We start from the raw sequence: 27,537 nt of genomic DNA on the forward strand, positions 1-27,537 counted from the left end.
TTAAAACTAAATATCGGACATCGGCCACCCCACCGATATTTAACCCGATATTTGATCAGCTTCTGAGTTTCTAAAGTGTAAAAAAAAAAACAATACTACTTCTTCTTCCTCAAAAACTTCTTTTTTACAGACTTAAAAACTTCTAAAGACGAGGGAAAAAATATTGATACATTAAAATATCCCAATATCTTCATATGCTGATATATTGCCATTTAAAAACACCATATCAATCTCTTTTACTAATGAAATATTGCTATATGTCATCTTTATGCTACGAAATCCCCCGAAAATTCATGAAATGTTGCCATATTTTTATATGTTGATATATTGACGCGGTATCGATCTATTTTACTAACAAAATCTCACAAGAATTTGCAAAATATCGCGAGAGTTTGTAACAGAACGATGAAATTTCACGAGATTTTGAAAGTAAAATAGATCGATACCTCGTTTTTAAAAATCTATTTAATATCAGCATATGAAAATATATTTGAGTATATTATTTTTCAAAGTGTCAGAAATGGATAACAAAACTGCTATTTTCAATAACTACTTATTTTTGTCCAGTTTTAACATCAGTATCGATATCGGTTATCGGCTACATGAGTTTTAAAATATCGGCATATCGGATATCGGCCAAAATCCCAATATCGTGCATCCCTAATTCAAACTTTTGGCTTCAAATTTCATTTTATTTTAAATAGCTCAAAACTTTTCACTAATAATTCAGCCACATGATGTGTTTGAGTTTCAGTATTAGAACTTTGACAAGATCCCAAAAAACCAAACAGGAAACAAAGCAAAAACACGCAACAGTAAATAAAATGCAAAAATAAACAAGGGCTCTTTTGTACAAAAAATAAATAAATTGCGGAATGAAAAAAGAAATTGACCTCAAATTACAAAAACAAAAGTGGAAACACTGTCCAAAAATTAGAGTATTATCAGAGCAGCTCCTATTTGCACTGATCTTTACGTGCTGTGAATTTTAAAGAAGCACAAAAAGTTATACGTTTGAGACCATTGCCAAGTTAAAGAACGCCTGTAAAAAATCTGAACATCACAGGTATCAGAGCATCTAAAAAACATTGAAATAACGTAATAAATAGTGTCACTGATTTCCCTCCATCTTTTTCTTTTTCTCTCATATGGGATTGCTTTATCAAATGACGAGGACGACGCCATCGGCTTCACAGCTGATTTATCAAACGTTTTAATATCCGAGTGGGGAGATGCTCACATGCAGGGTTTACAACGTTCTTCATTTTGCAGCAGATTACTTTTTAGGATGTGGAATAAATTTGTACTCCTAAATTTTGCAGCAATGGCTTTTTGTCTTACAAATTAGCGCATTTTGTTTAACGTCCACGGCATGAAATCCAGACTACTGCCATATATTGCCTAGCTGAAACACCTGCTGTAGCCTTATTTTTTTTGCCAGTTGCTTTAGTGTGCATGCGTGCCACACAGAAAATTACGGAGCCCCTAAAGGGGCAAGGAGGGAAAAAAAAAAGTTTTGCGAGATCCTGCAAAACTTTTGCGAGATCTTGCAAAAGTATTGCGGGATCCTGCAAAACTTTTGCGAGATCTCGCAAAAGTATTGCGGGATCTCGCAAAAGTATTGCTGGATCTTGCGAAAGTATTGTGGGATCTTGCAGAAGTATTGCGAGATCTCGCAAAAGTATTGCGGGATCTCGCAAAAGTATTGCGGGATCTTGCAGAAGTATTGCGAGATCTCGCAAAAGTATTGAGGGATCTTGCAGAAGTATTGCGAGATCTCGCAAAAGTATTGGGGGATCTTGCAAAAGTATTGCAGGATCTCGCAAAAGTATTGCTGGATCTCGCAAAAGTATTGTGGGATCTGGCAAAAGTGTTGCGGGATCTCGCAAAAGTATTGCGGGATCTCGCAAAAGTATTGTGGGATCTCGCAAAAGTATTGCGGGATCTCGCAAAAGTATTGTGAGATCTCGCGAAAGTATTGCGAGATCTCGCAAAAAATAAACTTTTGCGAGATCTCGCAAAAAATAAACTTTTGCGAGATCTCGCAAAACTATTGCGGGATCTCGCAAAAGTATTGCGGGATCTCGCAAAAGTTCCTTTTTTTCCCCTCCATGTCCCTTTAGGGGCTCCGTAGAAATTAACCTCAAATTACAAAAAAAGTGGAAATACTGTCCAAAAATTAGAGTATTATCAGAGCAGCTCCTATTTGCACTGATCTTTACGTGCTGTGAATTTTAAAGAAGCACAAAAAGATATACGTTTGAGACCATTGCCAAGTTAACCCATTTAGGCCGGGAAAGCATTACCGCATTTCTACCATTCAAGCCGGGGGCGCTGTTGCGTAATTCTACCATTGACGCCGGGAGAGCATATAAGTCAAGCAAGAAGAAAGAAGTTTTTTTCAAGCAAACATGGAGGAGTTTGACAGAGAAGAGTTGTCGGAAGGCAGTGATTTTGAGGAGTGTGTCGGCTTTGATGACGGTATAGATGAAAATGATGACTTTGAACGCGCTGAACCAATCGAACTACCACCGCAATGCACGGAGTGTTTTCAACCGCACACCTGGAGTGAAAGTTGATTTGCCTGCAGACGCCACACCGCTGCAGGCATTTGAGCATATTTTTAATGAAGAACTTTGGATGCATCTTGTTACCGAGACGAATAGGTACAGTGACCAAACAAACCAAACTCCAACAAGAGCAAAGATGGCAAAGTGGTCACCCGTGACTGTGACGGAGATGAAGACATTTATTGGGCTGTGTATGTAAACCTCTCTTCAGGACGCAGTTCCCCCAAAATATGTCCCGGGACAGATTTGTGGCCATCTGGAGGTAGGTTGTATGCAATTTATAACACAGACATATGCATTATTATGCATAATAATACTGTTAATAAGTAATCATCAGATAGTTATTTATGTAATGTTTGTTCTTTATTTTGAAAACGTTTTATATTGCACATTCTCAATGAAGACATGATCACATATGGAAAAAATAAAAGGTTGAATTTTTTTTTTTGATTACTGCTTTTCACATTTTTTTTTGGAAGAATTTCAAAGATAAAATATATTTTGAGTTCTATCTGCTACAGAAGCTGAGATATCAATAATTTAGGCATTGACACAGTTGCTGAATTTACAGAAAAACTTCAGGTTTTAGGGGTATTTTTTAAAATCGGCCATAGGTTTTTAAGGTGTTTTTTCCAGGCGTTTTAGGCCTAAATGGGTTAAAGAACGCCTGTAAAAAAATCTGAACATCACAGGTATTAGAGCATCTAAAAAACATTGAAATAACGTAATAAATAGTGTCACTGATTTCCCTCCATCTTTTTCTTTTTCTCTCATATGGGATCGCTTTATCAAATGACGAGGACGACGCCATCGGCTTCACAGCTGATTTATCAAACGTTTTAATATCCGAGTGGGGAGATGCTCACATGCAGGGTTTACAACATTCTTCATTTTGCAGCGGATTACTTTTTAGGATGTGGAATAAATTTGTACTCCTACCTTTTGCAGCAATGGCTTTTTGTCTTACAAATTAGCGCATTTTGTTTAACGTCCACGGCATGAAATCCAGACTACTGCCATATATTGCTTAGCTGAAACACCTGCTGTAGCCTTATTTTGTTTGTCAGTTGCTTTAGTGTGCATGTGTGCCACACAGAAAATTACGGAGCCCCTAAAGGGACAAGGAGGGAAAAAATAAAGTTTTGCGAGATCCTGCAAAACTTTTGTACTCCTACATTTTGCAGCAATGGTTTTTAGACTTACACTGCAAAAACGATCTAGAAATAAGTACAAAAATTCTTAAATTAAGGGAATTTACTCTTAATTTGAGCAGGTAAATAAGATCGTTTGCCAATGGAATGAGTATTTTTACTCTTAGAACAAGATTATTAGATAATATGCATTTTAAATAAGACAAGGCAGTTATTTTTTCTTATTTTAAATGTAAATTTTCTTGTTCCATTGGCAAAGTGTCTCACTTACCTCCTAAATTCAAGAAAAAAAGTTACTTATTTTAAGAAAAAATTACTTATTTAGATTAACATTTTTTACAGTCTACAACACTGCAAAAACGATCTAGAAATAAGTAAAAAATGTCTTAAATTAAGTGAATTTACCCTTAATTTGAGCAGGTAAATGAGATAGTTTGCCAATGGAATGAGTATTTTTAGTCTTAAAATAAGATAATTAGGTAATATGCACTTGAAATAAGACAATGCAATTGTGTTTTCTTATTGTAAGTGTAAATTGTCTTGTTCCATTGGCAGAATGTCTCTTTTAGCTCCTCAATTCAAGAACAAATGCACTTATTTTAAGAAAAAATGACTTATCTAGATTTAGATTTTTTGCAGTGAAATTAGCGCATTTTGTTAAACGTCCACGGCATGAAATCCAAACCACTGCCGTATATTGCTTAGCTGAAACACCTGTTGTAGCCATATTTTGTTTAGTGTGCATGCCTGAAAATAATCCTGTTTGGAGGAGGGGTTTATGTTCCTTTAAAGTGTGTGGGAAAAATAATACTCTCAGTGAAATAGTGCAGATGGTTTTATGTCGTCATGCGAATTTGTACTTGATGGCTGCGATAGTCATTTTAACTAGACACAAATTAGTACAAGGTGATTCAACTGGGATTCACAGCAACCCAAAGTAGAAAGCTATTTACGAGCACACTGAAATATTATGTAAGTATAGTAAAATAGTGAAGATGTTCGGCATTGAATATGCAGCTGCCATGATTTTTTTTAATACTTATGCTCACAGAGTGCATGAAGCCAAATGGTGTCACACTCTAGTTAGGTCAGATCCCATGGTGCTGTTTTAACTGTGAAATTGGCTATGGTTGAATTTAGTCTAAATGTTACCCCCAAATATGGTGTGCATGCAGAAAACAGAGACTTCCTTGACCGTTACACAACTTAAACTCTTTACTTTCTGCAAACTGGCTGATCTGCAGCCCGAACAGCCTGACTCCTGCATGCTGGCACGCTCTTACAGACACGCATGGCTGCACTCTGAGGGGCTGGGGGCTTATTAATGCCTCAATAGAAGGGGCTGATGATGTGAAGTCGCTAATTTTCCGGTTTATGCTTTGCTGAAGGACTCACAGATGTGGACCTGGTGTTAAAATCCAAGCACAAACTTTACTGCATTAAGAAACAATCTGAAAGAGTAAATGGCCTTTAGATCAACAAAAAACAAAGAAGTAAGTAAGTAGGAGAGATTTTATTTATATTTTCATCTCTCTTTAAACAGAAACCAATGCAGACACACTGGAAAGAGGACACACCCTTCAGCGCGGTGCACTAATGATATGGTTGGTTTATGTAAGATGATAGTTTGAGGCTGGAAAGCCTATAAAACCTCACTTAGCATCTATTTTATGAAAGCCTGGTTTTAGCGCATGAGTAACAGCCTGGCCATGTGTTGACTGCCCTGCTGCACAACTTCAACTCAATTAAGATGGCGCTTGACATTAAGCCACTTACCGTCCTGGGGTCGGGCTTCTTGCTTTTCCTCAAAGTGACGTAGGACGCTATGGAGGAAGACTCAGGCACTGGGGACCTGGTTCTGGGTGGGACGATGCCAACGGGGTAGGACATGCCTAAACAGATATGAGAAAGAGTTGATAAAAGTTGTTGTTAAGCAACAGAACAGATATGAGACTTACTTGATCAGACATATTTCTGGTACTTTGAGGATTTAATCTAGAGGGGGTGAATGTGGCCTTATCTTTACAAGTAACTCACTGACTTCTCAATGTGCGGGTCTTAAATGTTCTGCTATCAGATTCCAAAACGTGGATGGAGTCTGTTTCATTTAGTGACAGTGCAGCGTTGCCACTTGGGGAGCATCCTGTGACTTCCAGGTTACGCCCCTAGAGGCTGAAATATGAATGAGTTTTGTTTACAGAATCATGGGGGAAGATATCTAACATGGCGGCTGTAACAGACACCCTGGCCGTTTCTCAATATGTGTACTTGTGCGTCCTCGTGTGCTTGTCAAACGTCATCAGCCTCAGACTTAGCACTCTTCCAATTCACAAGAACAGCAGACCGAGAACGGACAAAGATGTTGTTCTCACCCCTCCCTCTTTACCCAGCATGCATCAGAGCAGACTCTTCCGTTCTAGAGATTGAAGGCTGTCCCAGCTAGGGATGGGGATCGTTAATATTTATTGATATCAATGCCTTTATCGATACTCCTTATCGATCCGAGTCTTTATCGATACCACTATCGATACTTTTCTGTTATTTGGTGGAAAGACGATGCGACAATATGTTTTTAACAGACAGAAAGGAGGCGGGAAAAAAACACTATTTGCAGAAATGTCTTCTTTTGGTTAAAACAAATTTATAAATTTTCACAATTGTTGGTTAATGTATTGTCTACTGTCACTTTTCATCATGTTTTTAGTGATTAGGAAAATATTTAGCAAATAAATAATTGTTTTTTAAATTAAATGTAATTTTTAATAAATATTGGCATCAGTAGTTTAATTATATATTCTAAAATAATTAGAGCAAAATACAACTGCATTACTCATGTTTCTCGCCAAAAACTCAATTTCCCTTTTCTTTACGTTACACTTGAACGCATCATGATAACCTAATTGTCGTTTTACTGAGGCAATCTGAACACATCATCACGCAGCACGTCTGAAACTTTATTTACTTTTCAAGCTAACTAGCTTGTATGCTGCCGATTACAACACGGATTTCACAATTACTATTTTTAACTGACCGGACAAGCTACAAAGTCTGTGTGCGCGCTAACCAGTGGTACTCTGAGTGGATGATGAAGACTGTGGTGCGGCGGCAGCAGCAGGAGGAGGAGGAGTCTTTTCAACCCGGAGACAGTCAAAGATACTGCATTTGGCCTTTATTTCATGCACAATACTAATGTGCTTGGCCATTGAGGTTGTGTTCCCCCCTTTAAAAGAGACGATTTTGCTTCTTTTTTATCTTTGAGCTTGGTAAAATAAAGCCAAACTTTAGACCTTTTTTGTCCGTTCAGCCATCCTCGAGTCGCGAGTGAAGTTAAGTGCCAGACTTCACTTGTTTTACTTTTAATATCTGTTTGCTTACAATTTCATTCCAAAATATTGGTGGACATGCTGCAGTGATTGGATTGATTAGATTTAAATGCTGTGTCGCGACTCGAGGGACGCACAATTATGTTACAGGACCTCCGGGAGAAAAAAAAAAAACGACCAGACTCGATAGTGGTATCGATAAGCCCAAACGTTATTGATTTTCGGGTTTTGAAAAAAGTGGAACCGGGTCCTTGATAGAACCGGGTTTCGATCCCCATCCCTAGTCCCAGCATGCACTGCGGCAGCAGCTTCCAGGTTAGCCAACACAGCGCTCAGGGTATTAAGTTAAACCTTCTCTTTTCTGTTGCCGTTGTTCTATAAAATTATTTCATCATCATTTGAGGCGAGAACATTGTACTTTTAAGCATCACTATACGGCAATTTACTGATTTAATGCTTAATAAAAAAAAAAAAAAGAAGTTTGGATGTTGAGAGGACCACGGCAACCAGTGGACCTCCGAAGCTGACCACAGCCAGGGCTAACGTTAGCCCGTCTGCAGCAGCCCTCTGTGTGCGAAGTATTTTTTTGTTTTATTTGGCAAAATGCCAATTTGATTTGTGTTTATCTGACTGCGTTAAATATTTTTCCCCCCAATAAATGAAAAAAGTAATAATTTATTATTATCTAGACCAGCGGTCACCAACCTTTTTACAGTTGAGGGCTAATTCAGGGGCACTGAGTCACAGGAAGGGCTACCAATACTGACCTAAGAATTACAAGGGTCAATGTTCACCTAAACTTCATACATCATAAACATACTTAATGAGGACACGAGTCGCTAATCTTGTGAATTGAGAAACGGCGGCTCAGAGAGGAAGCAGTAGAATATCGGTGCTAAATAAGTTCGCTGTTCAGAGTCCTGAATCCAATGATATTTTTGGACAGCTGTGTGGAGGGAGGGAAAATGTGGTAACACTTCCTGCTTCCCTCTGCTGAAAGGCCTTTTGGTGATGCTGCTTTCATTTTCTAAAAGGACTTTGCACCCGTCCACACAGAAAAAATACATTCTTTCATGTCCATGGCTTGTTTGTGGGCAATTGGCCAGCAAACTTGGCTGAGTTTAAAAGAAAGGTGACTGAGGGGAGCTGAGCTTCATTCATACCTCAGCGGTGCCTCAATGCCATGATACACTGATGCTATAATGTATGCAAAGGGATCCTAATGTATGAGAACATGAACTGATTGCTGCAGCGGAAATCTTTTAAGAAGATGGACACTTCATCCATCCATTTTCCATTACGCTTATCCCTGCTGGGGTCCTGAGGGCTGTTGGTGCCTATCTCCAGCTGTCTGCAAGCGACAGGCGAGGTACAACCTGGACAGATGGCCAGTCCATTGCAGGGCAACACAGAGACAAACAACCATTCACACACACACTCACACCTAAAGGGAATTTAGAGAGGCCAATTAAAGGAATAGTACACCCAAAACATGATTAGCCTTCATTTTCTACTCACCCCCATGCTGAACAACACTCTGGAGTACTTTTTTGATATCTCAAATGCATCTGGAGATCTGGGAGGCTTCTTGCTGTCTGCTGACATTCAAATAATGGAGGTCTATGGTGACCGAGGCAGAAAGGTCCATAAAAGTCCACAAAAAACGTGTCAATATTCCTCCATACTGCTCGTCCAATGTATTCCAAGTGTCCTGAGTGGGTAGCATCCAGAATTTACTCGAAACGAAGTCATTTAGAATGTTTTTAGAGCATAAACAGTAGTGTATAGGATTTCCTGAAAGCGCGCACACGCGCGCTCACGACGCTACGGAAGCCGGCAGATCAAACCAGATGAAAGTGCGCATTCAGCGTCTGCTCTTCCAATAATGCAAGCGTAGAAGAAGAAATGTGCTGTTTACCTGTGCAAAGAAAGAAACAACGAAAGAAAAATATCTGAGGACTTCAGTGTTGAGGAAGAGCATGAGTTCTTTGCCGAGCTGAATGCGCACTTTCATCTGGTTTGGTCTGCCGCGGTTTCCGTAGCGTCATGAGCGCGCGTGTGCGCACTTTCAGGAAATCCTAAACACTACTGTTTATGCTCTAAAAACATTCTAAATGACTTCGTTTCGAGTAAATTCTGGACGCTACCCACTCAGGACACTTGGAATACATTGGACGAGCAGTATGGAGGAATATTGACACGTTTTTTGTGGACTTTTATGGACCTTTCTGCCTCGGGCGCCATAGACCTCCATTATTTGAATGTCAGCAGACAGCAAGAAGCCTCCCAGATCTCCAGATGCGTTTGAGATATCAAAAAAGTACTCCAGAGTGTTGTTCAGTATGGGGGTGAGTAGAAAATGAAGGCTAATCATGTTTTGGGTGTACTATTCCTTTAATGTGGCCTTATCTTTACAAGTAACATACTGACTTCTCAATGTGCTGGTCTTAAATGTTCTGCTATCAGATTCCAAAACATGGATGGAGTTTCATTTTGCCACTGGGGAGCATCCTGTGACTTCCAGGTGACGCCAGTAGAGGCTGAATTATGACTGAGTTCTGGTTACAGAATCATGGGGAAGAGGACTAACATGGCGGCTGTAACAGACACCCTGTGAAATAAGCTGTTCAGAGTCCTGAATCAAATTTCTGGACATATTTCTGATGGGAGCTGAGCTTCCTTCATACCTCAGCGGTGCCTCAATGCTATGATACACTGATGCTATAATGTGTGACAACAAGAACTGATTGGCGCATCAGCATTCTTTTAAGAATACAGACATTTCTTTTCTCTCTCTTAAGTGAAATTAAAATTTCTCTAAGGAACTGAATTCCTGATTTATATTTCAGTTATTTAGTACTTTTTCAATTTTACATTAAAACAAGCAAACAGACAAAAAAAAAGAATATGAACAGAGAAAGGCGATAAAAATACAGCAAAGGTATAACAGGATCCGAGTTTGGTGAATGTGGTTCACACAAGTCTTAAAAAAAGGTTTATATGTAGTTCAAGTCTTATTGAGGGTCAGTCCTTTCCGATTTGTGTAATCAAACCACTTCTTCCACTGTTCCTTCAGGTATTTGTACTTGATCCTTAGGTGGTAGGTCATTTCCTCCATTGTGAAGATTTCCTCTACTATTAAAATCCATTGCGTCAGGTGTGGAGGGTCACTTTTAAACCATTTTCTGGTAATCGCTTTTTTAGCTGCCACTATCAAGATTTTGAGAAGATAGATGTACTTCCGGTGTATTTCTTCACTCTCCAGCCAGCCTAAATAAATTATTCGTGGGTCCTTGGGTATCTTGTATCCTATTATTTCTTCTGTAGCCTTAACAACTTGATCCCAGTAGGTTTGTATTTTTGTACATTGCCAAAATATATGAGAGTGACTGGCATTCATCTGTCCACATTGCCTCCAACATTGTTGTTGATTATGGAATAATTTATTTTGTAATTGAGGTGTTATGAAGTAGCGTATTAAATTTTTCCATCCAAATTCCCTCCAGCCTCTGGAGCTTGTGGAGGAGTGTTTTGCACATTGAAAGCCAGTCACTCTTTGACAGTTTCACTTTTAACTCTGCTTCCCATTTGGACTTTATATATAATGAGTTATTTCCATTTCGTTTTTGTTGGCTTTTATAAAGTTTAGATACAACTTTTATTGGGGTTTTCGTGTATGCATCTACAAAGAGCTGAATCAACTAATTTCCTTCTGGTGATAATTCTTTCTCAACCTCATTGGAATAGAAGTGTCTTAGCTGTAGGTATCTGAAGAAATCTCTGCCATTCAGCTCAAATTCTCTTCTGATTTTATTGAATGTTTTAAATGTTTTTGATATATCTTTCAGTTTTAATCATCAAATTAAGTGTAATAATCACATAAAATATATCTGTGTGTAATACATCTTTAAAACACAACCTTTCCTTTTTTTAGTTTGGCTTTTAACAGTTTCCCACCTTTGTTTCCAGCATGTTCTCTGTCAGACGGATGCTCTGATCGGTCCTCTCCGTTGTTCTCATCCACCTCGGCCACCGTGGTCAGCTCCGGTTCACTCTTATACAGCCTGTAGTCAGGACCCTGCAACCAAAAAACAGGTTAAATACATCATCAAAGACTTAATCATAAGTTATTGTAGTTTGAGTCAGTTAGAAAGCAGGCCAACAAATTCAAACTTATGGTTTGTATGTAAACAGAATAAGGTGAAATCAAGTTATAACACAGGAGAACAGAAAAAAAGACATTGATTAAAGAGAAATAAGCAAAAAGATGGAAGCATGTTGAGAAATGCGAAAAATGACCCAACAGAAAAGTAACTGAAACACATCCAGTTAACTAAGGAGTGTGATGGAGCAGCTGATGGCGGGGTTAACCAAAAGGGGTCAGCGGGTCAACAAGCTTACGCTCTGTGAGCTATTCCTTTGATTGGCCTTCCTGTCCTCTGGCCTTTGGAGCGAAGATGGCCGTGCGCCAGAGTGAGAGGCGGGCAGAGGGGGCACAACGGGGGAGTTCGGCTCATAGGAATGGGGAAGAGGCGGCCGCGGGGGTGCCGAGTCCTCCTCCTGGGGATTATATAGGGCATTACAGGATAGGAAGCAAAGTGACACATGGTGCCACCATGTAGGATCAGGGTAACAGCCATCTGGCACAGAGTAGTTTTAGCCCATGGTATGTGCTGACCATCTGATTAGCCAGAGAACGCCTCCTTTATTGTTACCGCCTGACAGACGCAATTCTTTAGGGCCATTAAAGCTGCCAGCAAGCAGCTTCTGTCCACATTACTGCACAGGATAAATCACTTCTTTTCAAGAAATTATCAAAAAGGAAGAACCAACATTAACATTAGAGGATAAACCAAAAAGTGCATTAACATAAACTCGTTAACTTGAGCTGGTTTCTCTAATTGATTTGGAACAGTGGTTTTAATGGCCGCTCACCTCATTTTTGTGCTTACTGAAGTTGGAATTGGATCCATAGAAACCTGGCCCCTCTGCAGCGTTTCTCTGAGCTTTCTGTTTGTTGACGGCCTCCATCACATCCTGAATCCTCCAGAGCTCCTTCTGGATGCGGACATGGAGCTGACTGGGAGGCTCCGTCTGAAAGTGCGTGGAAGAAAACACCCCCAAAAAAACTGAAGGTTAGTTTTTTCAGTGTCTTGCTACATGAGCTGCATTTTACAAATGTCACACAAGCAACTGCCAATATTATTTCCTAATGACATTAAACATATAGGCAGAGATGGCAAAAGTACTCACTTTCCGTACTTGAGTAAAAGTACAGATACTTGTGTTAAAAAATACTCTGGTAAAAGTGGAAGTACTGATTAAACTTCTTTACTCAAGTAAAAGTAACAAAGTACAGGCTTGTAAATTTACTTAAAGTATAAAAGTAAAAGTAGAAATCACTTTTTTCATGCCGTTGCCTACATTTTAAATGGATGTCTGCCAATAGGACTAGATCTCCGTTGTGTTCATTTTCAATCATCTCGTCGTCCATGCTACTATGCTAACGCCACCGCCACCAAGCTGCAATGATTTACCGCCAATGAATACCGCCGAATCTGTCGATTCATCTTGTAGTGGTGCGTCGAATGCGACGTAGATTCCCATCCGATTAGATTGAATTTGGTATTGATGACGTGAAAAATAATAACGGTAACTCCATTGAAATGATTCAAAACTAAAGTAACGAGCCATTTTTTTTAAATGTAAGGAGTAGAAAGTACAGATATTTGTGTAAAAATGTGTAAAAATGTTGAAATGAAGGGATTTATCCTCTGCAGTAATGTGTAAAAGTCGCCATAAAAATAAGTAGTAAAGTAAAGTAAAAATATCGGAAAAATCTACTTGAGTACAGTAACAAAGTATTTGTACTTCGTTACTTCCCATCTCTGCATATAGGTTATAGTTTAGTGGTTTTTCCACATGAATAAATATATTGTTGTAAATATGATTTACAATGAGAACAAATTTGGTACGTAAAACGACTAGCCTACAAAACTTAGCATTTGGCTTTCTTAAGACTGACCCATTGTAAAGCTGGTCAGGTTATTTATCCACTTTTTCTCATCTTTGTACAAAATTGACATCAGTTGTGAGTGGATCATATCTCTAAACGCTCTACATAAAGTTAATGCCTTTTAAAGATCTATGGAAGCGGCTCTTCCAACCGTCGCATTTCCGAATTCTCCCGAGTGGTGCCTGACTTTACACGAGTGGATTGTTGTGGCGGAAGTTTCCCAAGCAAGTTTGGTTGTGGCTGGTTTCTTGTAAGCATCTTAATAGTTAGCAACTTAGTGCTAGCAGGTTCCCAATGGGAAATTCCATTGGGACCAAGTAGCACTAAATTGGTGACTTAGAAACGACACTGTCAAGGAACGCTATGGACAGCGGAAACATGCAAGAGGAGGAGAGTTTAGTGTCGGAGGTTGTGGATGAGTCTCCTCCGTCATCCATTTTTTATTTAGAGGAGGAAAGCGGGGATGAAGATGTTGTGGAAGAGGACGCCAGAGCGGCAGAAGCTTGGTTTGGTGTAGAAGGCTTCCAGCCGTACATGTTTGAGTTCCATCCCCGTGAACACTGGGACGGAACTCAATGGGAAAGGAAATTATTCTTATTTCAACTGTTGCCTATATTAGCTGCGACATATGAATCAAGATGCTATGACCCAAAAAATTTGATTGACAGATATCCGTTGATATATAATTGGTAAATGGCATTTACTTATATAGCGCCTTTATTCAATTCAGGAGACTTGACCAAAGCCCTTTACACTACATTGATTCACCACACACTGATGGTGGCAAGCTACATTGTAGCCACAGCTGCCCTGGGGCTCACTGACAGAAGCGGGGCTGCCGTACACTGGCGCCACCGGGCCCTCTGATCGCCATCAGTAGACAATGCAGGTGAAGTGTCTTGCCCAAAGACACAACGACAATGAAAGTCGGAGCCGGGGCTTGACCCATCAATCCTCCGATTTCAGGGCAAACTCCTACATCCGACGCCACTGTCGCCCACTGGCCGAATTTAGGTGTTCAGGCTGACGTATAACTAACTGGCCTGCATAAGATAACAGAAAAAATAAGATCATGTCCGATAAAGAGTAGATTTATATAAATGTTTAAGCCAGAATGATTTGACATTTATATATGATTTCCCTACGACTTTAAGCAGCTGCCTAGCTCAAGTGGGAGGTCACCCGTCCAACAAGCCTGGGTTCGCCGGGGAATGAGCTGCCAGTGTGAGTCCTTTGGCAAGACCATTCACGCTAATGCCTGCTTTGAGGAGTGGCAGCCTAGTGGCGACCTAATGTTTAGGGCACTGTGGTTGGAATCCTTAGGTTCTAAGTTCAAGTCCCACACGGACCGCCACTCCCTGAGCAAGACCCTTAAACCCCACACTGCTCCTTGGGTCCCGCATAATGGCAGCCCGCTGCTCTCCAAAGGGGGTGGCTTAAATGCAGGGAGATAATTTCGTTGCGCTGTACTTGTGACAGTGTAATGACAATAAAAAACGCTGGAAAGATGACAAAAGGCTGGTAAATTAGGTATTGTAAGGATTGAGAGGAGGAAAATGTAATTTGCTCAGTGGTCTGATTTTAGGATCTAAAGTGTATTATTTCAGAAAAGGAGGAACATGGAAATTCATCTTTACTCATAATTTGCACCCAGATAGTTCAACAGAACTTTTCCTGGATTTTTTGGCTTACAGGTGAATTTATCAGAGCCTTCAGATTTTTTGGGGGACCAGATTTAATAATCTCTGCTTAGTGCTTCCCTGGAGCCCACTGCTGTTAGTGACAGAGAAACCACCAGAACCATGTTGGCTGACCTGTGATAAATGATGGGTGAAAAATCCCCCCAGCAGTTTGTAACTAAGATGGTGACCAACTTTAGTCTAGGCTAAAAGATAAGATAGAGTTAGATAAGTCAAACTAGAGATGTTAGACAATAGGAAAGGAGCATTGTGATAATTCACCCCGGGTGATGGCAGGACTGGGAGGAAACAAAGGAAGCAGGTATTTTACTTCCCTGCTTTTAATGAATATTGGCTCTAAAAGGATAAACATGTTAGTTCTTAATCTCAAAAATAAAAAACAGACTTAATTAAAACTGTCAAAAGATGTATAATTTTCTCTTTTTCTATAACAGCCCTCAAAGCAGAATTTTTTGCATTTGCTCAAGGTGTCAATATAAAGATGAGTTGAGCTTTATCTGAAGCTCCTATATTTTCCATGCTTTGTTCTTTGTTAATACCGTATTAACTGGTAATTTGTGCAACATCAATGATCTTACCTGTGGGCTTCCCAGAGCTTCAAGCTGCTGCAGCAAGTTGTTCTTGGCTATAATGAGCTCTGCCTCTATCCTTTCATATTCCCTACTGGAGCGCTCCAACTCCTAATTTGGGAGTGAAAGAAAACAATCAGTTGAAAACTGTTTTCTTGAAAGCTCAAGGTTGAAGGAATCCTTCAGTATCCATTGTGTGTGAGGAGAGGATAGCTTTAACTCACAGTAGTGATTCTGGATAGCTCTCTACAGGTGCTGAGGAGGCCGCTCTGCAGCAAGTCTCTCTGCTGAATGACGCCCTGCAAGGCAGCCGGGTTTTCAGAGCCCAGCTCAATCTCCTGGCTGGCTGACAGAAGCGCCGTCTCCAATGTGTGCTAAAAAACACAGATTATCAAACACTCAGAAAAGAAAAATGTCGTGATCATAGATCAATTTAAATTAAAATTAATTAATTTGGGGATTTAAATAATACTTAATTATGTCAGTTTTCTAGCAGGATATTTGTTAGCGATGGTGGATTTTAATCAAACTGTTGGGGGTTTTTTTATCTGCCCCTAAATTCTTAACATTTAAAAGTAACTTGTTTTTAGCATTGGATTAAAAAGACTAACGTTAAACCTCTGGAATGATCTTAACCAAACATAAAAATCACATAGAATAAAAAGCAGGACTGTGCTGTGAAACCAAATACTTTAAATGAGTTCTACCAATTATGATAAGAAACATCCCACTGGAATTATACAAGTTATAATAAATACACTTTTCTCCAAAAAGGTCCCTGATTTCGCTGCAATCTTCATTTAGTGACATTTTCTAAACATTACATTTTATTTTGTTAATATATATATTTATATTTGTATATACACTTTATTAGGTACACCTGTCCAACTGCTCGTTAACACTTAATTTCTAAGCAGCCAATCACATGGCGGCAACTCAGTGCATTTAGGCATGTAGACATGGTCAAGACAATCTCCTGCAGTTCAAACCGAGCATCAGTATGGGGAAGAAAGGTGATTTGAGTGACTTTGAACGTGGCATGATTGTTGGTGCCAGAAGGGCTGGTCTGAGTATTTCAGAAACTGCTGATCTACTGGGATTTTCACGCACAACCATCTCTAGGGTGTACAGAGAATGGTCCGAAAAAGAAAAAACATCCAGTGAGCGGCAGTTCTGTGGGCGGAAATGCCTTGTTGATGCCAGAGGTCAAAGGAGAATGGCCAGACTGGTTGGAGCTGATAGAAGGGCAACAGTGACTCAAATAACCACCCGTTACCACCAAGGTGGGCAGAAGAGCATCTCTGAACGCACAGTACGTGGAACTTTGAGGCAGATGGGCTACAGCAGCAGCAGACCACACCGGGTGCCACTCCTTTCAGCTAAGAACAGGAAACTGAGGCTACAATTTGCACAAGCTCATGGAAATTGGACAATAGAAGATTGGAAAAACGTTGCCTGGTCTGATGAGTCTCGATTTCTGCTGCGACATTCGGATGGTAGGGTCAGAATTTGGCGTCTACAACATGAAAGCATGGATCCATCCTGCCTTGTATCAACGGTTCAGGCTGGTGGTGGTGGTGTCATGGTGTGGGGAATATTTTCTTGGCACTCTTTGGGCCCCTTGGTACCAATTGAGCATCGTTGCAACGCCACAGCCTACCTGAGTATTGTTGCTGACCATGTCCATCCCTTTATGACCACAATGTACCCAACTTCTGATGGCTACTTTCAGCAGGATAATGCGCCATGTCATAAAGCTGGAATCATCTCAGACTGGTTTCTTGAACATGACAATGAGTTCACTGTACTCAAATGGCCTCCACAGTCACCAGATCTCAATCCAATAGAGCATCTTTGGGATGTGGTGGAACGGGAGATTCGCATCATGGATGTGCAGCCGACAAATCTGCGGCAACTGTGTGATGCCATCATGTCAATATGGACCAAACTCCCTGAGGAATGCTTCCAGCACCTTGTTGAATCTATGCCACGAAGAATTGAGGCAGTTCTGAAGGCAAAAGGGGGTCCAACCCGTTACTAGCATGGGGTACCTAATAAAGTGGCTGGTGAGTGTATATATACAATATTAATATATATGGATATAAAATCCACTGTAAATTCAAACTTGTGGCCATTTTTGTTCTATCTTCTTAACTTAATTAAATAAATCATTTAAAAAAATCCTTTACCTTCTAGATTAGTTTTTAGAATAGAATAGAATTGTTCTAACTGTGTCAGAATTTGTTTAGTTTAAAACCTTAAAAAAAAATTACAAAATCTGCATCTGAAACAAAGAAAACAACACTAAACTGTTTAGAAAAATTTAGCTTTATTCCACTGGACAGGGGCGGATTTAGTAAATTTGGGGCCTTAGGCAAAGACAGGCAGGGGCCCCTCTGAATTGAGAAGACAACACATAAAACAGACCCATTCTACAGATACAGAAAGTTTAAAAGAATAGACATACAGTATTTGTTCTACCTTGATTCCCTCTCTTCTTATCCCTTTTCTTGAGGTTTTCCTCTCTGTTTTCTTTTTTCCCTTTTTCTTGTGATTCCAAAAAGGCCAAAGTAAATAACCCAGTCCTTCTTTTCACTGTAGACAAGCCATGATCTGCTTATCTGTTCTCCATTTTTCATTTGAATGAAATAATAGCTGCATGAATCATGACAGCAGACAAGACAGAGGAGAGCAGGAGGCGGGGTTACCAATCTACTTGCTCTTGAGAGCAGAGTTCGCTGCTTTTAGATAAGTCTCCATAAGCAGAAGAAAGTCGCTAGATTTGGCGCTAGGCGCTTTCAAAGTGCTAGAGGGGTCTGAAAAGTGGCTAAATATAGCGACTAAAGCGCTAAGTTGGCAACACTGCTCTTCCAGCCGTTTGTTTTCAAATGGTTTGCTGCTGTCTGTTTGGACCTTTCTGAACATGTGCAGCTAATGGACTGATCCAATATGGTGGACACTGAAGGAAGGGAGGGGTTGAGACACACTTGGTTTTATAAGCGTTCTGATTTTATTTGAGTAAAAGGAGTTTAATCAAAAACATAATTCATGTGCACAAATAAGTAATAGCAGTAATAACCATACATGTAAAAGGAGTTTTACGGGGGGAATTTGGTAGCCTGGGTGCCAGTCCGAACTTAGTCCCGCCCACAAGGTTTGAGTTCGGGGAAGTTCGGTCTGGCTCTGCTCCATAGTAGCGCGAGTATTATCGGCCACTGTCAGGCGATCCAATCAAATTGTCAGGGCGGGCTTTATACGATGATGGACAGATGATCAAGAGTAACGTAATCAACCACGTGACCAAAGCGCGCTTGGGTGACAACAATAATGGCTGCCGCTGGAGAGTTTGGGTGAGTAGATTCTGCTATTAGGTCTGTTCTAGAAGATATCGACAGCAAATTAATTTTAAAAGAGGAACAGAGAAACGCGATCAAGTCTCATCTTCTTATTCTAGGCGTGAAACTGCACGCTTTGATTTTTGTGGACAACAACTATGCGTCGCTTAACATACGTCACGCACTCCGTTGCTCTTATTGGTTGTAGGTCTATCCAATTGAGTGCAGAGGCATTTTTTTTCCTGGTTCGTTCGAAACACGCCCCATAATCACAGCTCTATGGAGCAGCATCAGACTCATATTCTGCCTAGAATTGAGTCGGACTAAGTCAGGCTAGGAATTTGGGGCCCTAGGCAACTGCCAGGTTTTGCCTAATGGTAAATCCGCCCCTGCCACTGGAAATACTGCCAACCTTTTTAAGCATCTCTAACACTGTTTCATCTAAGGAAGTAATGATGATAAATAACACGCTCTCTTCACCTTCTCTCTCAACAGCTGCTGAAGCTTCTCCTCCTGCATCTTCACCAGTTTCTCCTGCTCATAAAGTCTGCTGATTATACCCTGAATACAAAAGAAAAGTCTGAAAAACATATCTTACAACAGCATGAAGAAATGAGTCAAACAGGATACGACTTACATCAATATCTTCCACCTCCGGCACATACGCGTAGACTGGTTCCCTGTAGTCTTCTGGGTTCATCTGTTAAGATGAGCACAGTGTTAGAAAAATGTAACAGGTCAGCTCATACACTTTAGGATCTGGAGATCTAATGCAGTGTCATTACAAGGGCTCTCTCACTGAGCCTGGTGATTAATCCCAGAGTGGGAACTAATTCACTAAATCAGGCAATCTATGCGAGCAAAACCTGCAGTCTAAACGCAATCCCTCTGCAGATGAACCTTCTGAATCATGTTTCCTCTCCGGTCACTTTTCTCCATCAGAGAGAATAGTTGGTTCCATTAGAAGCGGAATAAGAAGGAAGAGAAGACAAACTTTATTCAGCTATGAGTGTTTCTACTGAAGGAGCTCAGCAGGACTGTGAAGTTGTTCGTCAACATCGATCAAATACTTTATTGGAAGAAAAAAGTTTAATGTTTCAAAGTTTAATGAGTAGAGAACATGTTAGTAACCATAAAGTGGTCCAAAACTAAAATGGCCTACAGTAAACACACGAGCCACATTTACACTACCCTCTGAAAAACCGATCCGTACTGAGTTTCGGACTGAGCTTGAATCAGAGCTCGCTTCCTCACAACTCTTTACACATCACACAAGTACAATTACAGTACTACTGCTTTCTACAGGTAAACAAGCAAACCAAAATGGCGACGCCCATACCATTAAGGATGTTTGGATATAATTATGATATTTTCATTGTTTGAAGAGAGTCAGGTGAAAAAGGCAGCCTTTGACTCAGGAAACAATGACAGGAGTTGAGGTTCGTCACATTGCTAAGCAGAATCATAGCTGGAAATGGTGTGGCACGGTAGGGAAGCATATATTATTATGAATTAGGGGTGGAACGGTTCACAAAATCCATGGTTTGGTTCGGTTCACGGTTTCGTGGTCACGGTTTTCGGTTCGGTATATGTTTATTGTTACACCGAAAAATATAAAAATTATAAAAATTTATGAATTTTTTATTTATAAAATTAATGAAAAAATACCCAAAAATTCATGAATTGTAATTATTTTTAATGATCCGCGGAAGCCCTGGATCATTTCCGCATGTTTTGCTGCTTTGAATTTAATCATCCGGCGCATGCCCTCTACGATCTCCAAGGGACTCAGAGCGGAGCGGACGGAGGGAGCCACAGTGGAGGCTGTAGGCTTTGCTTTGAGCAGCCGGACTGGAGCGCAGTGGGGCGGAGCGCTGACGGAGTATGTGGGATTTCGGGGTTAGCCTGACATGTTGGTCGTGTTGCTGTTGCACTTTTATCCACAGCTTTCTTTCCGCCGTCATCGTAAGTCACTCTAAATGCAAAGTGGTCCCATACAGCAGACCTATAAAGTGCTGCTGGCGCGTCTTCCAACTCCTGTTCTTTCCCACTCGCCATTCCGACACAATTCTCCACAACAACTGATTTTTTTCCCTGCTACACCCGGCTACGCTGCTTCGCTTCTTCTTCTTCTTGTTTACTACTGGTGGTTGGCTTTGGTCGCAGTACAGCCACCTTCTGCTCTGGAGTGTAATCGCATCGCCTATGAGAAAAAGGAGCAGCGCATGAACTGAACGCAACACACGTGAACCAAACCGAGACAGTCGAACCGAACGGTTCGAACGGTTCGGACGGTTTTCATAAACTGTTCCATCCCTATTATGAATGTCTGAAATTTCCTTATTACGGAGGCTGACAGGAGGCTGAAAGGAGATGACGGCGTCTCCTCATGCGCTCTTTGTTATCTGAGAACCGTGCCAGAACTGAACAGCGCCGAGTCCTACTGATGAACTAGTACCAGCTTAGTGCGGTTCCGTTGTGTCCGACACAGTCTGGTTCACTTGTGCGTACCTTTTACACTCAGCAGTTATCTTTGTTACCATGCTCAGACCATTCGTAGGACCGTTTTAAAAGGGTAGTGTAAATTGGGCTACTGATTTGGGCTACTGATTTGGGCTACTTGATTACCAGATTTGCAATCATCCCACACTGGCGACTGGCTGGTGTGGAAATAAAAAAAAAGGATCTATTTTCAACCGGTTGACTTTTCAGTTTGGAGGCTACAGTGGGCAAAGAGGTTTATCTTTTTTGGTGTTTAACTTTTCTTTCAAAGGACATTTAACGTTTGGAAAGATTCTGAGCCTTTTGGAAAATGAAAGGTCTACGCAGAGACTTCTACTGTAGTGATGCCAGCCATGTTTATCTCTACTTTTCAATTTCTCTTTGATTGGGAAATATTGATAAAACCTCGTTTAGCAGCAACTCTCATACTAAACTCAGGTGTGTTGCTCCAAACTGGCAGAATAGTAGAAATATGCTCTTTTATTGTCTTATATTATAGCTCCTACAGAAAAAAAGGGAATCGCATGAAATGGTTTTTAGCAGGAATAAACATTTCTAAAACTTTTAAACAACACCACTCAACAGGTTGAAGATGTGGTTTTATCAAACTGCTTCAATTGCAAATGATTATTAATCGAATGTTTTACCTCTTGAACTGATTCCTTTGAAATCAAGAAGCAGATTTTCAGATGTACCTTAAACAAACATTCCAACCCTAATAACTTTCAAGAAATGTTAAGATTATGACAGAAACATTCGATTTCAGCTGCATTGGATCCCTTGTTTCCAAGAAATGTGTACAGAACAGATACCAACTTTAGTCAGAAATATAAAACAGTACAGTCCTCAAACATTGAGTCGGTGACTTCAATCTGAGTTGTTTTGTTTCTGCTCACATTGGATATAAAATGGCAGAATAAATTAGTCTTTAAATACAAACTTTCAGCATTTGATAAGGAAGCGTTTATTGTTTAGAGAAATCATTTGAAACCCATTTTACGTGGACTAAATATTCCAGATTATTTTGGCAGAAGATTTGTTTGACATAAGTGAATACTTTGTATTTTAACTTCCAACTCATTTCAAATCCAATATGAGAGAATCAACAAAAACAACACAAAATGACACACGGCCCAAATACTTTTGAGACTCTATGAAGACATTCCTCTCTCACACCTGCGATGGTTCACACACTTCCCTGAACATGTTCTCCCTCTGTTCAACCACATGGTACATTTAAAGCAGCAGGAACCACATGGCATTCCACAGAGAGCATGCACACTCTCCCACAGCTCGGAGAGCTTCACAGAGGGGGGGTCATGTGGACTACCAGTTACATGGGGAGGAAGAGGAGGAGGAGGGAGACAGACTTCTGGCTGCAGGACAGGTGGGAATGCAGCTGAAGTGGTGCCGGTATGCCAATGAAAGAGTGAAAGGGGACCCTGGGGCGGTCAAAGAGGTGGAAAAGGGAGGTCACAGTTAAAATCAGGGAATTCACTTTATGACTAGACGGCAGGGGGGGTTTAAAAGGGAAGTTTACCTGAAATATAGTAGAATAATCTGAACCACTGGTGCCGATATGTAATATAATCTATACCACTACACTCTAAGTGTTGGGCTTTAATGAAATAATCAAGCATCTTAACTGATTACACTAATAACACCATAATCTTTCACGCTTTAATTAAAACAACACAAATTATCCTACAGGATTAAATCTGGAAAAAATAAGGAAGTGGTGATCTAAAAAGGTTTACTGTGGTAAAAATCTTCCTGCAAGTCTTTAAAATAGCACCCTGGCTGGGGGAGGGGCAATAACACAGGTAGATCTCAGTAAATTAGAATATCATAGAAAAGTCTGTTTATTGACTGACTAATTTTTAATAGGATGGCGTAGAGCTAATGTTAACATTTTTGAAATGATTAAAGAATGAGAGACTTTTCAAAACAGAAATATATTTTTTATGGTCAGATTAAGGCCTATGGAACCAATAAGAGACTGCTGACACTTAATAACACACTCCATGAAGGTATGCCACTAATCAGAATCAGAAATACTTTCATAATCCCAGAGGGAAATTACTTTTGTTACACGCTCCAGTTACAGTTTTCTATAATATATACACACATCCAACTACAAATTGGCACTGCTAAGGAGGCTAGGTGTTCATTGAATGCTATCTCAGTGGAGAGGAAAAACTCCCTTTTAACAGGAAGAAACCTCCAGCAGAACCAGGCTCAGTGTGAGCGGCCATCTGCTGAGGCCGACTGGGGTTCAAGGAGACAGAAGCAGAGATACAAGCTTCATTTTAATACCTGGTCTAATGAGCCTGGCATCACTGTGGGTGACCAGCAAACTGACTGCAGCCTATTGATAAAGTGTTTCAAAGGAGAAGGGGACAGACTAGACTTAACAATGTAGTCAAGCCTGAGGCAGCTATTAAATCAAACTGGGCTTCTATTACTGCTCAGCAGATCTGCAGCCATGACGCTTTGCACTGATGCAGTAATTCAGGCAAAACAGAAACAGAATTCAGGGATTTTGTTTAACCTCTTGGACACTAGGCCTGTTTTCGAGAAATATGCTTGAAAATAACATGCCCAAAATGAATTGAATATATCTCAAGAACTACAGAGTTTATTTTAATTGTTTTGGTATCAAAATAAAGGCAAGACCCCAGAGAATATGTTAATATGTATATATGTTACAGGTCTAAAAACCATCTTGGGGCGAGTGCGGAGGACCCAAATTTGGGTCCTCATATTATGAAAAGGTTAATGTAAAGAACAACCATCAAGTTAACGCAAAAAACATGTTAAATAGTTTGCGTATATTAAATCTAAATGAGTTGAATGTACTTTTTGATGATATTCTAATTTATTGAAAAGCAACTTTAGTGAATCCAGCATTTTTTATGCGAGTTAAAGACAAAAACCCTGAAAATGAAGAGGGGATAAACTGAACCGTGGCGAGAACACACACATCAGCTATTTTTCTTAAGTCATGTCCACGAGAACATGACTTCTACTAATAAAGAGAACAGTCAAAAGCAATGGATGGGGAGGTGCTAGCATAACAAACAAAACAGGGAGACCGGTCCCAAGATGCCGAGTTGACTTGGACATCGAAAAAGGGAGGAGCATTGCAAAACAACGGCAGCAACTGGTGACGATGAGGTGGAGCAAAGCCTTTGGCTGGCCTTACTTGCTGGTAAACTTGAGGCCTTGGGGCAGAGTTCTCAATCAATGTGTGAGTCATGACGATTAAAGGGTCAATTTCCTTCATCTAGTACATTGTGAAGAGGAGCGATACAGAGTGTCAGAAGGTTTACAGCAGGGCACTTGAGTTCTGAGACAAAAGCCACAGCGTGAGAGCACGTCTCTAATGAAAGCCACTCAGACATAAACATGTGCATCCACAAATAACAGGGATGGATGCGGCTCTAAGAAGCAATAAGTCATACTTACACAGAGAGATGTGGTGCAAAGCGCTAAGAGGCTTTATGTCTTAGCAGTACAAAGCTCCTTTTAAAATCGTCACTTATTGTATTAATACTAACGCAGCTGGCTTTTCTGTTGCCTTCGATCGTTGAGCCAAAAAAAAAAAAATGAGTGAGGTGGTAATTATTTCTCTGTTCACAAACATCAGAAGCAAGCTGTTTAATGATAATTATCACTGTTTTATTGAGTCTTTTTGCACCGTGCAGTGCATTTTATAAAATAAAACATTAACGTGGTTCAGGAAAGCAATAAAACAAGCATACCTTTATTAAACTAACTTCTAATAATTAAAAAATTACATATATAAGAAAATTTGCACAAACTAAAGCTGCAAAATATATCTGCAAACACAAACAGTTTTAATTAGGGGAGTAACGATGCATTCTGGCTCATAAGATCAGACAATAGAAAACATTAAGCTCAATTAAAGACGGAAAACTTTATTAAAATCTTTGGGAAAAGTGAAAATCTTTTGTTTTAAAGAATAGAAATATAATTCAATCATAATGTGCATAATTCTAAGGATTTGCTTAAAAACTCCACAGATTAAAGATTTCACAAATCTACAGGTGCTGGTCATAAAATTAGAATATCATGAAAAAGTAGATTGATTTCAGTAATTCCATTTAAAAAGTGAAACTTGTATATTATATTCATACATTACATACAAACTCATATATTTCAGATGTTTATTTTGTTTAATTTTGATGATTACAAATGACAACAAATGAAAATCTCAAATTCATCATATCAGAAAATTAGAATATTGTGAAAAGGTTCAAAATTGATGGCCCCTGGTGCCACACTCTAATCAGCTAATTAACTCAAACCACCTGCAAAAGCCTTTAAATGGTCTTTCAGTCTAGTTCTATAGGCTACACAATCATGGGGAAGACTGCTGACTTGACAGTTGTCCAAAAGACGACCATCGACACCTTGCACAAGGAGGGCAAGACACAAAAGGTCATCGCTAAAGAGGCTGGCTGTTCACAGAGCTCAGTGTCCAAGCACATTAATAGAGAGGCGAAGGGAAGGAAAAGATGTGGTCGAAAAAAGTGTACAAGCAAGAGAGATAACCGCACCCTGGAGAGGATTGTGAAACAAAACCCATTCAAAAATGTGGGGGAGATTCACAAAGAGTGGACTGCAGCTGGAGTGAGTGCTTCAAGAACCACCACACACAGACGTATGAAAGACATGGGTTTCTGCTGTCGCATTCCTTGTGTCAAGCCACTCTTGAACCACAGACAGCGTCAGAAGCGTCTTGCCTGGGCTAAAGAGAAACAGGACTGGACTGCTGGTGAGTGGTCCAAAGTCATGTTCTCTGATGAAAGTAAATTTTGCATTTCCTTTGGAAATCAAGGTCCCAGAGTCTGGAGGAAAAGAAGAGAGGCACTTCATCCACGTTGCTTGAAGTCCAGTGTAAAGTTTCCACAGTCAGTGATGGTTTGGGGTGCCATGTCATCTGCTGGTGTTGGTCCATTGTGTTTTCTGAGGTCCAGGGTCAACGCAGCCACATACCAGGAAGTTTTAGAGCACTTCATGCTTCCTGCAGCTGACCAACTTTTTGGAGATGCAGATTTCATTTTCCAACAGGACTTGGCACCTGCACACAGTGCCAAAGCTACCAGTACCTGGTTGAAGGACTATGGTATCCCTGTTCTTAATTGGCCAGCAAACTCTCCTGACCTTAACCCCATAGAAAATCTATGGGGTATTGTGAAGAAGAAGATGCAATACACCAGACCCAACAATTCAGAAGAGCTAAAAGCCACTATTAGAGCAACCTGGGCTATCATAACACCTGAGCAGTGCCACAGACTGATCGACTCCATGCCACGCCGCATTGCTGCAGTAATACAGGCCAAAGGAGGCCCAACTAAATACTGAGTGCTGTACATGCTCATACTTTTCATGTTCATACTTTTCAGTTGGCCAACATTTCTATAAATCCTTTGTTTTTATTGGTCTTCAGTAATATTCTAATTTTCTGATATGATGAATTTGAGATTTTCATTTGTTGTCATTTGTAATCATCAAAATTAAACAAAATAAACATCTGAAATATATGAGTTTGTATGTAATGTATGAATATAATATACAAGTTTCACTTTTTAAATGGAATTACTGAAATCAATCTACTTTTTCATGATATTCTAATTTTATGACCAGCACCTGTATCTAGGGGTGTAAATAATAATCGTTTTGTATCGATGCATCGATCCAACAGCCGACGATCCGATGCATCTATACGTCCGCAAGAGAATCGATTCATGTTTTTTTTTTCCTCCGGTCTATTTTTATCCATTTGCTCCTGGACGTAATTCTCCCTCCCGTGCTGCGGTGGCGCTAAACCTATTTTGCCCTCCTACCTCGCTTCCTGATTATACTCTTACAGCAGTGTGTTGCAGTGAGCTTGATGCAGACATTTTTAAATTATGCTCAATATTGAAGCGTGGTCTGTGCTACACGCTGTGGGTCTAGATACGGCCGAGGCGGCAAGGAAGTGGGGGCGAGTTTAGTCCGACGACGGAGGGACATGAGGGCCAAAAAGGGCGGAGATCCAAGTGGAAAAAGGGTCCCAGCGTTCTCGCGCACCTCGCTCTTCTAGCGGGTCAAACTTCACGAGTTGTTTTCCGCAATTTCGGTCATAAAAACAAAACAAGCTGGCCTCCTGTCTGCTGCACTGCTTGCGGTCAGCTACAATTTGGGAGAGGAGCAGCGGAGCGTCTGTGGAGGGGGCGGGACGTCTGGAGCCGAGGTATTGCATTGCACCCATTGCACTGATTTTCTGCAGTATTTTTGCTGTAATTTTTTGATGCAACTTTTCTACTTCTGTTATTTGCTGTTGTTTCTAAAGAAAATGCATT

General features: G+C 40.3%; 1 protein-coding gene across 17 annotated transcripts in view; it reads right to left on the reverse strand.

The window, feature by feature from the left end:
- LOC119783237 (pleckstrin homology domain-containing family A member 5-like) overlaps window positions 1-27,537 on the reverse strand; it is a 186,914-nt gene that overhangs the window by 8,732 nt on the left and 150,645 nt on the right. For 9 of the 17 annotated variants that reach the window (XM_038284641.1, XM_038284640.1, XM_038284633.1 and 6 more), the window contains 9 exons: window positions 24,372-24,452; window positions 19,302-19,364; window positions 19,145-19,225; window positions 15,554-15,703; window positions 15,339-15,440; window positions 11,980-12,138; window positions 11,446-11,604; window positions 11,002-11,122; window positions 5,498-5,613 (listed from right to left, as the gene is read on the reverse strand). In XM_038284641.1, coding sequence (XP_038140569.1) covers window positions 5,498-5,613; window positions 11,002-11,122; window positions 11,446-11,604; window positions 11,980-12,138; window positions 15,339-15,440; window positions 15,554-15,703; window positions 19,145-19,225; window positions 19,302-19,364; window positions 24,372-24,452 — 1,032 coding nt within the window. The remainder of the gene's footprint in view (window positions 1-5,497; window positions 5,614-11,001; window positions 11,123-11,445; window positions 11,605-11,979; window positions 12,139-15,338; window positions 15,441-15,553; window positions 15,704-19,144; window positions 19,226-19,301; window positions 19,365-24,371; window positions 24,453-27,537) is intronic. The other 8 variants (XM_038284645.1, XM_038284643.1, XM_038284639.1 and 5 more) reach the window with 3 other exon arrangements.

This window comes from Cyprinodon tularosa, unplaced genomic scaffold, assembly GCF_016077235.1.
Source record: "Cyprinodon tularosa strain WSP-4 unplaced genomic scaffold, ASM1607723v1 ctg200, whole genome shotgun sequence".
NCBI classification, from domain to species: domain Eukaryota; kingdom Metazoa; phylum Chordata; class Actinopteri; order Cyprinodontiformes; family Cyprinodontidae; genus Cyprinodon; species Cyprinodon tularosa.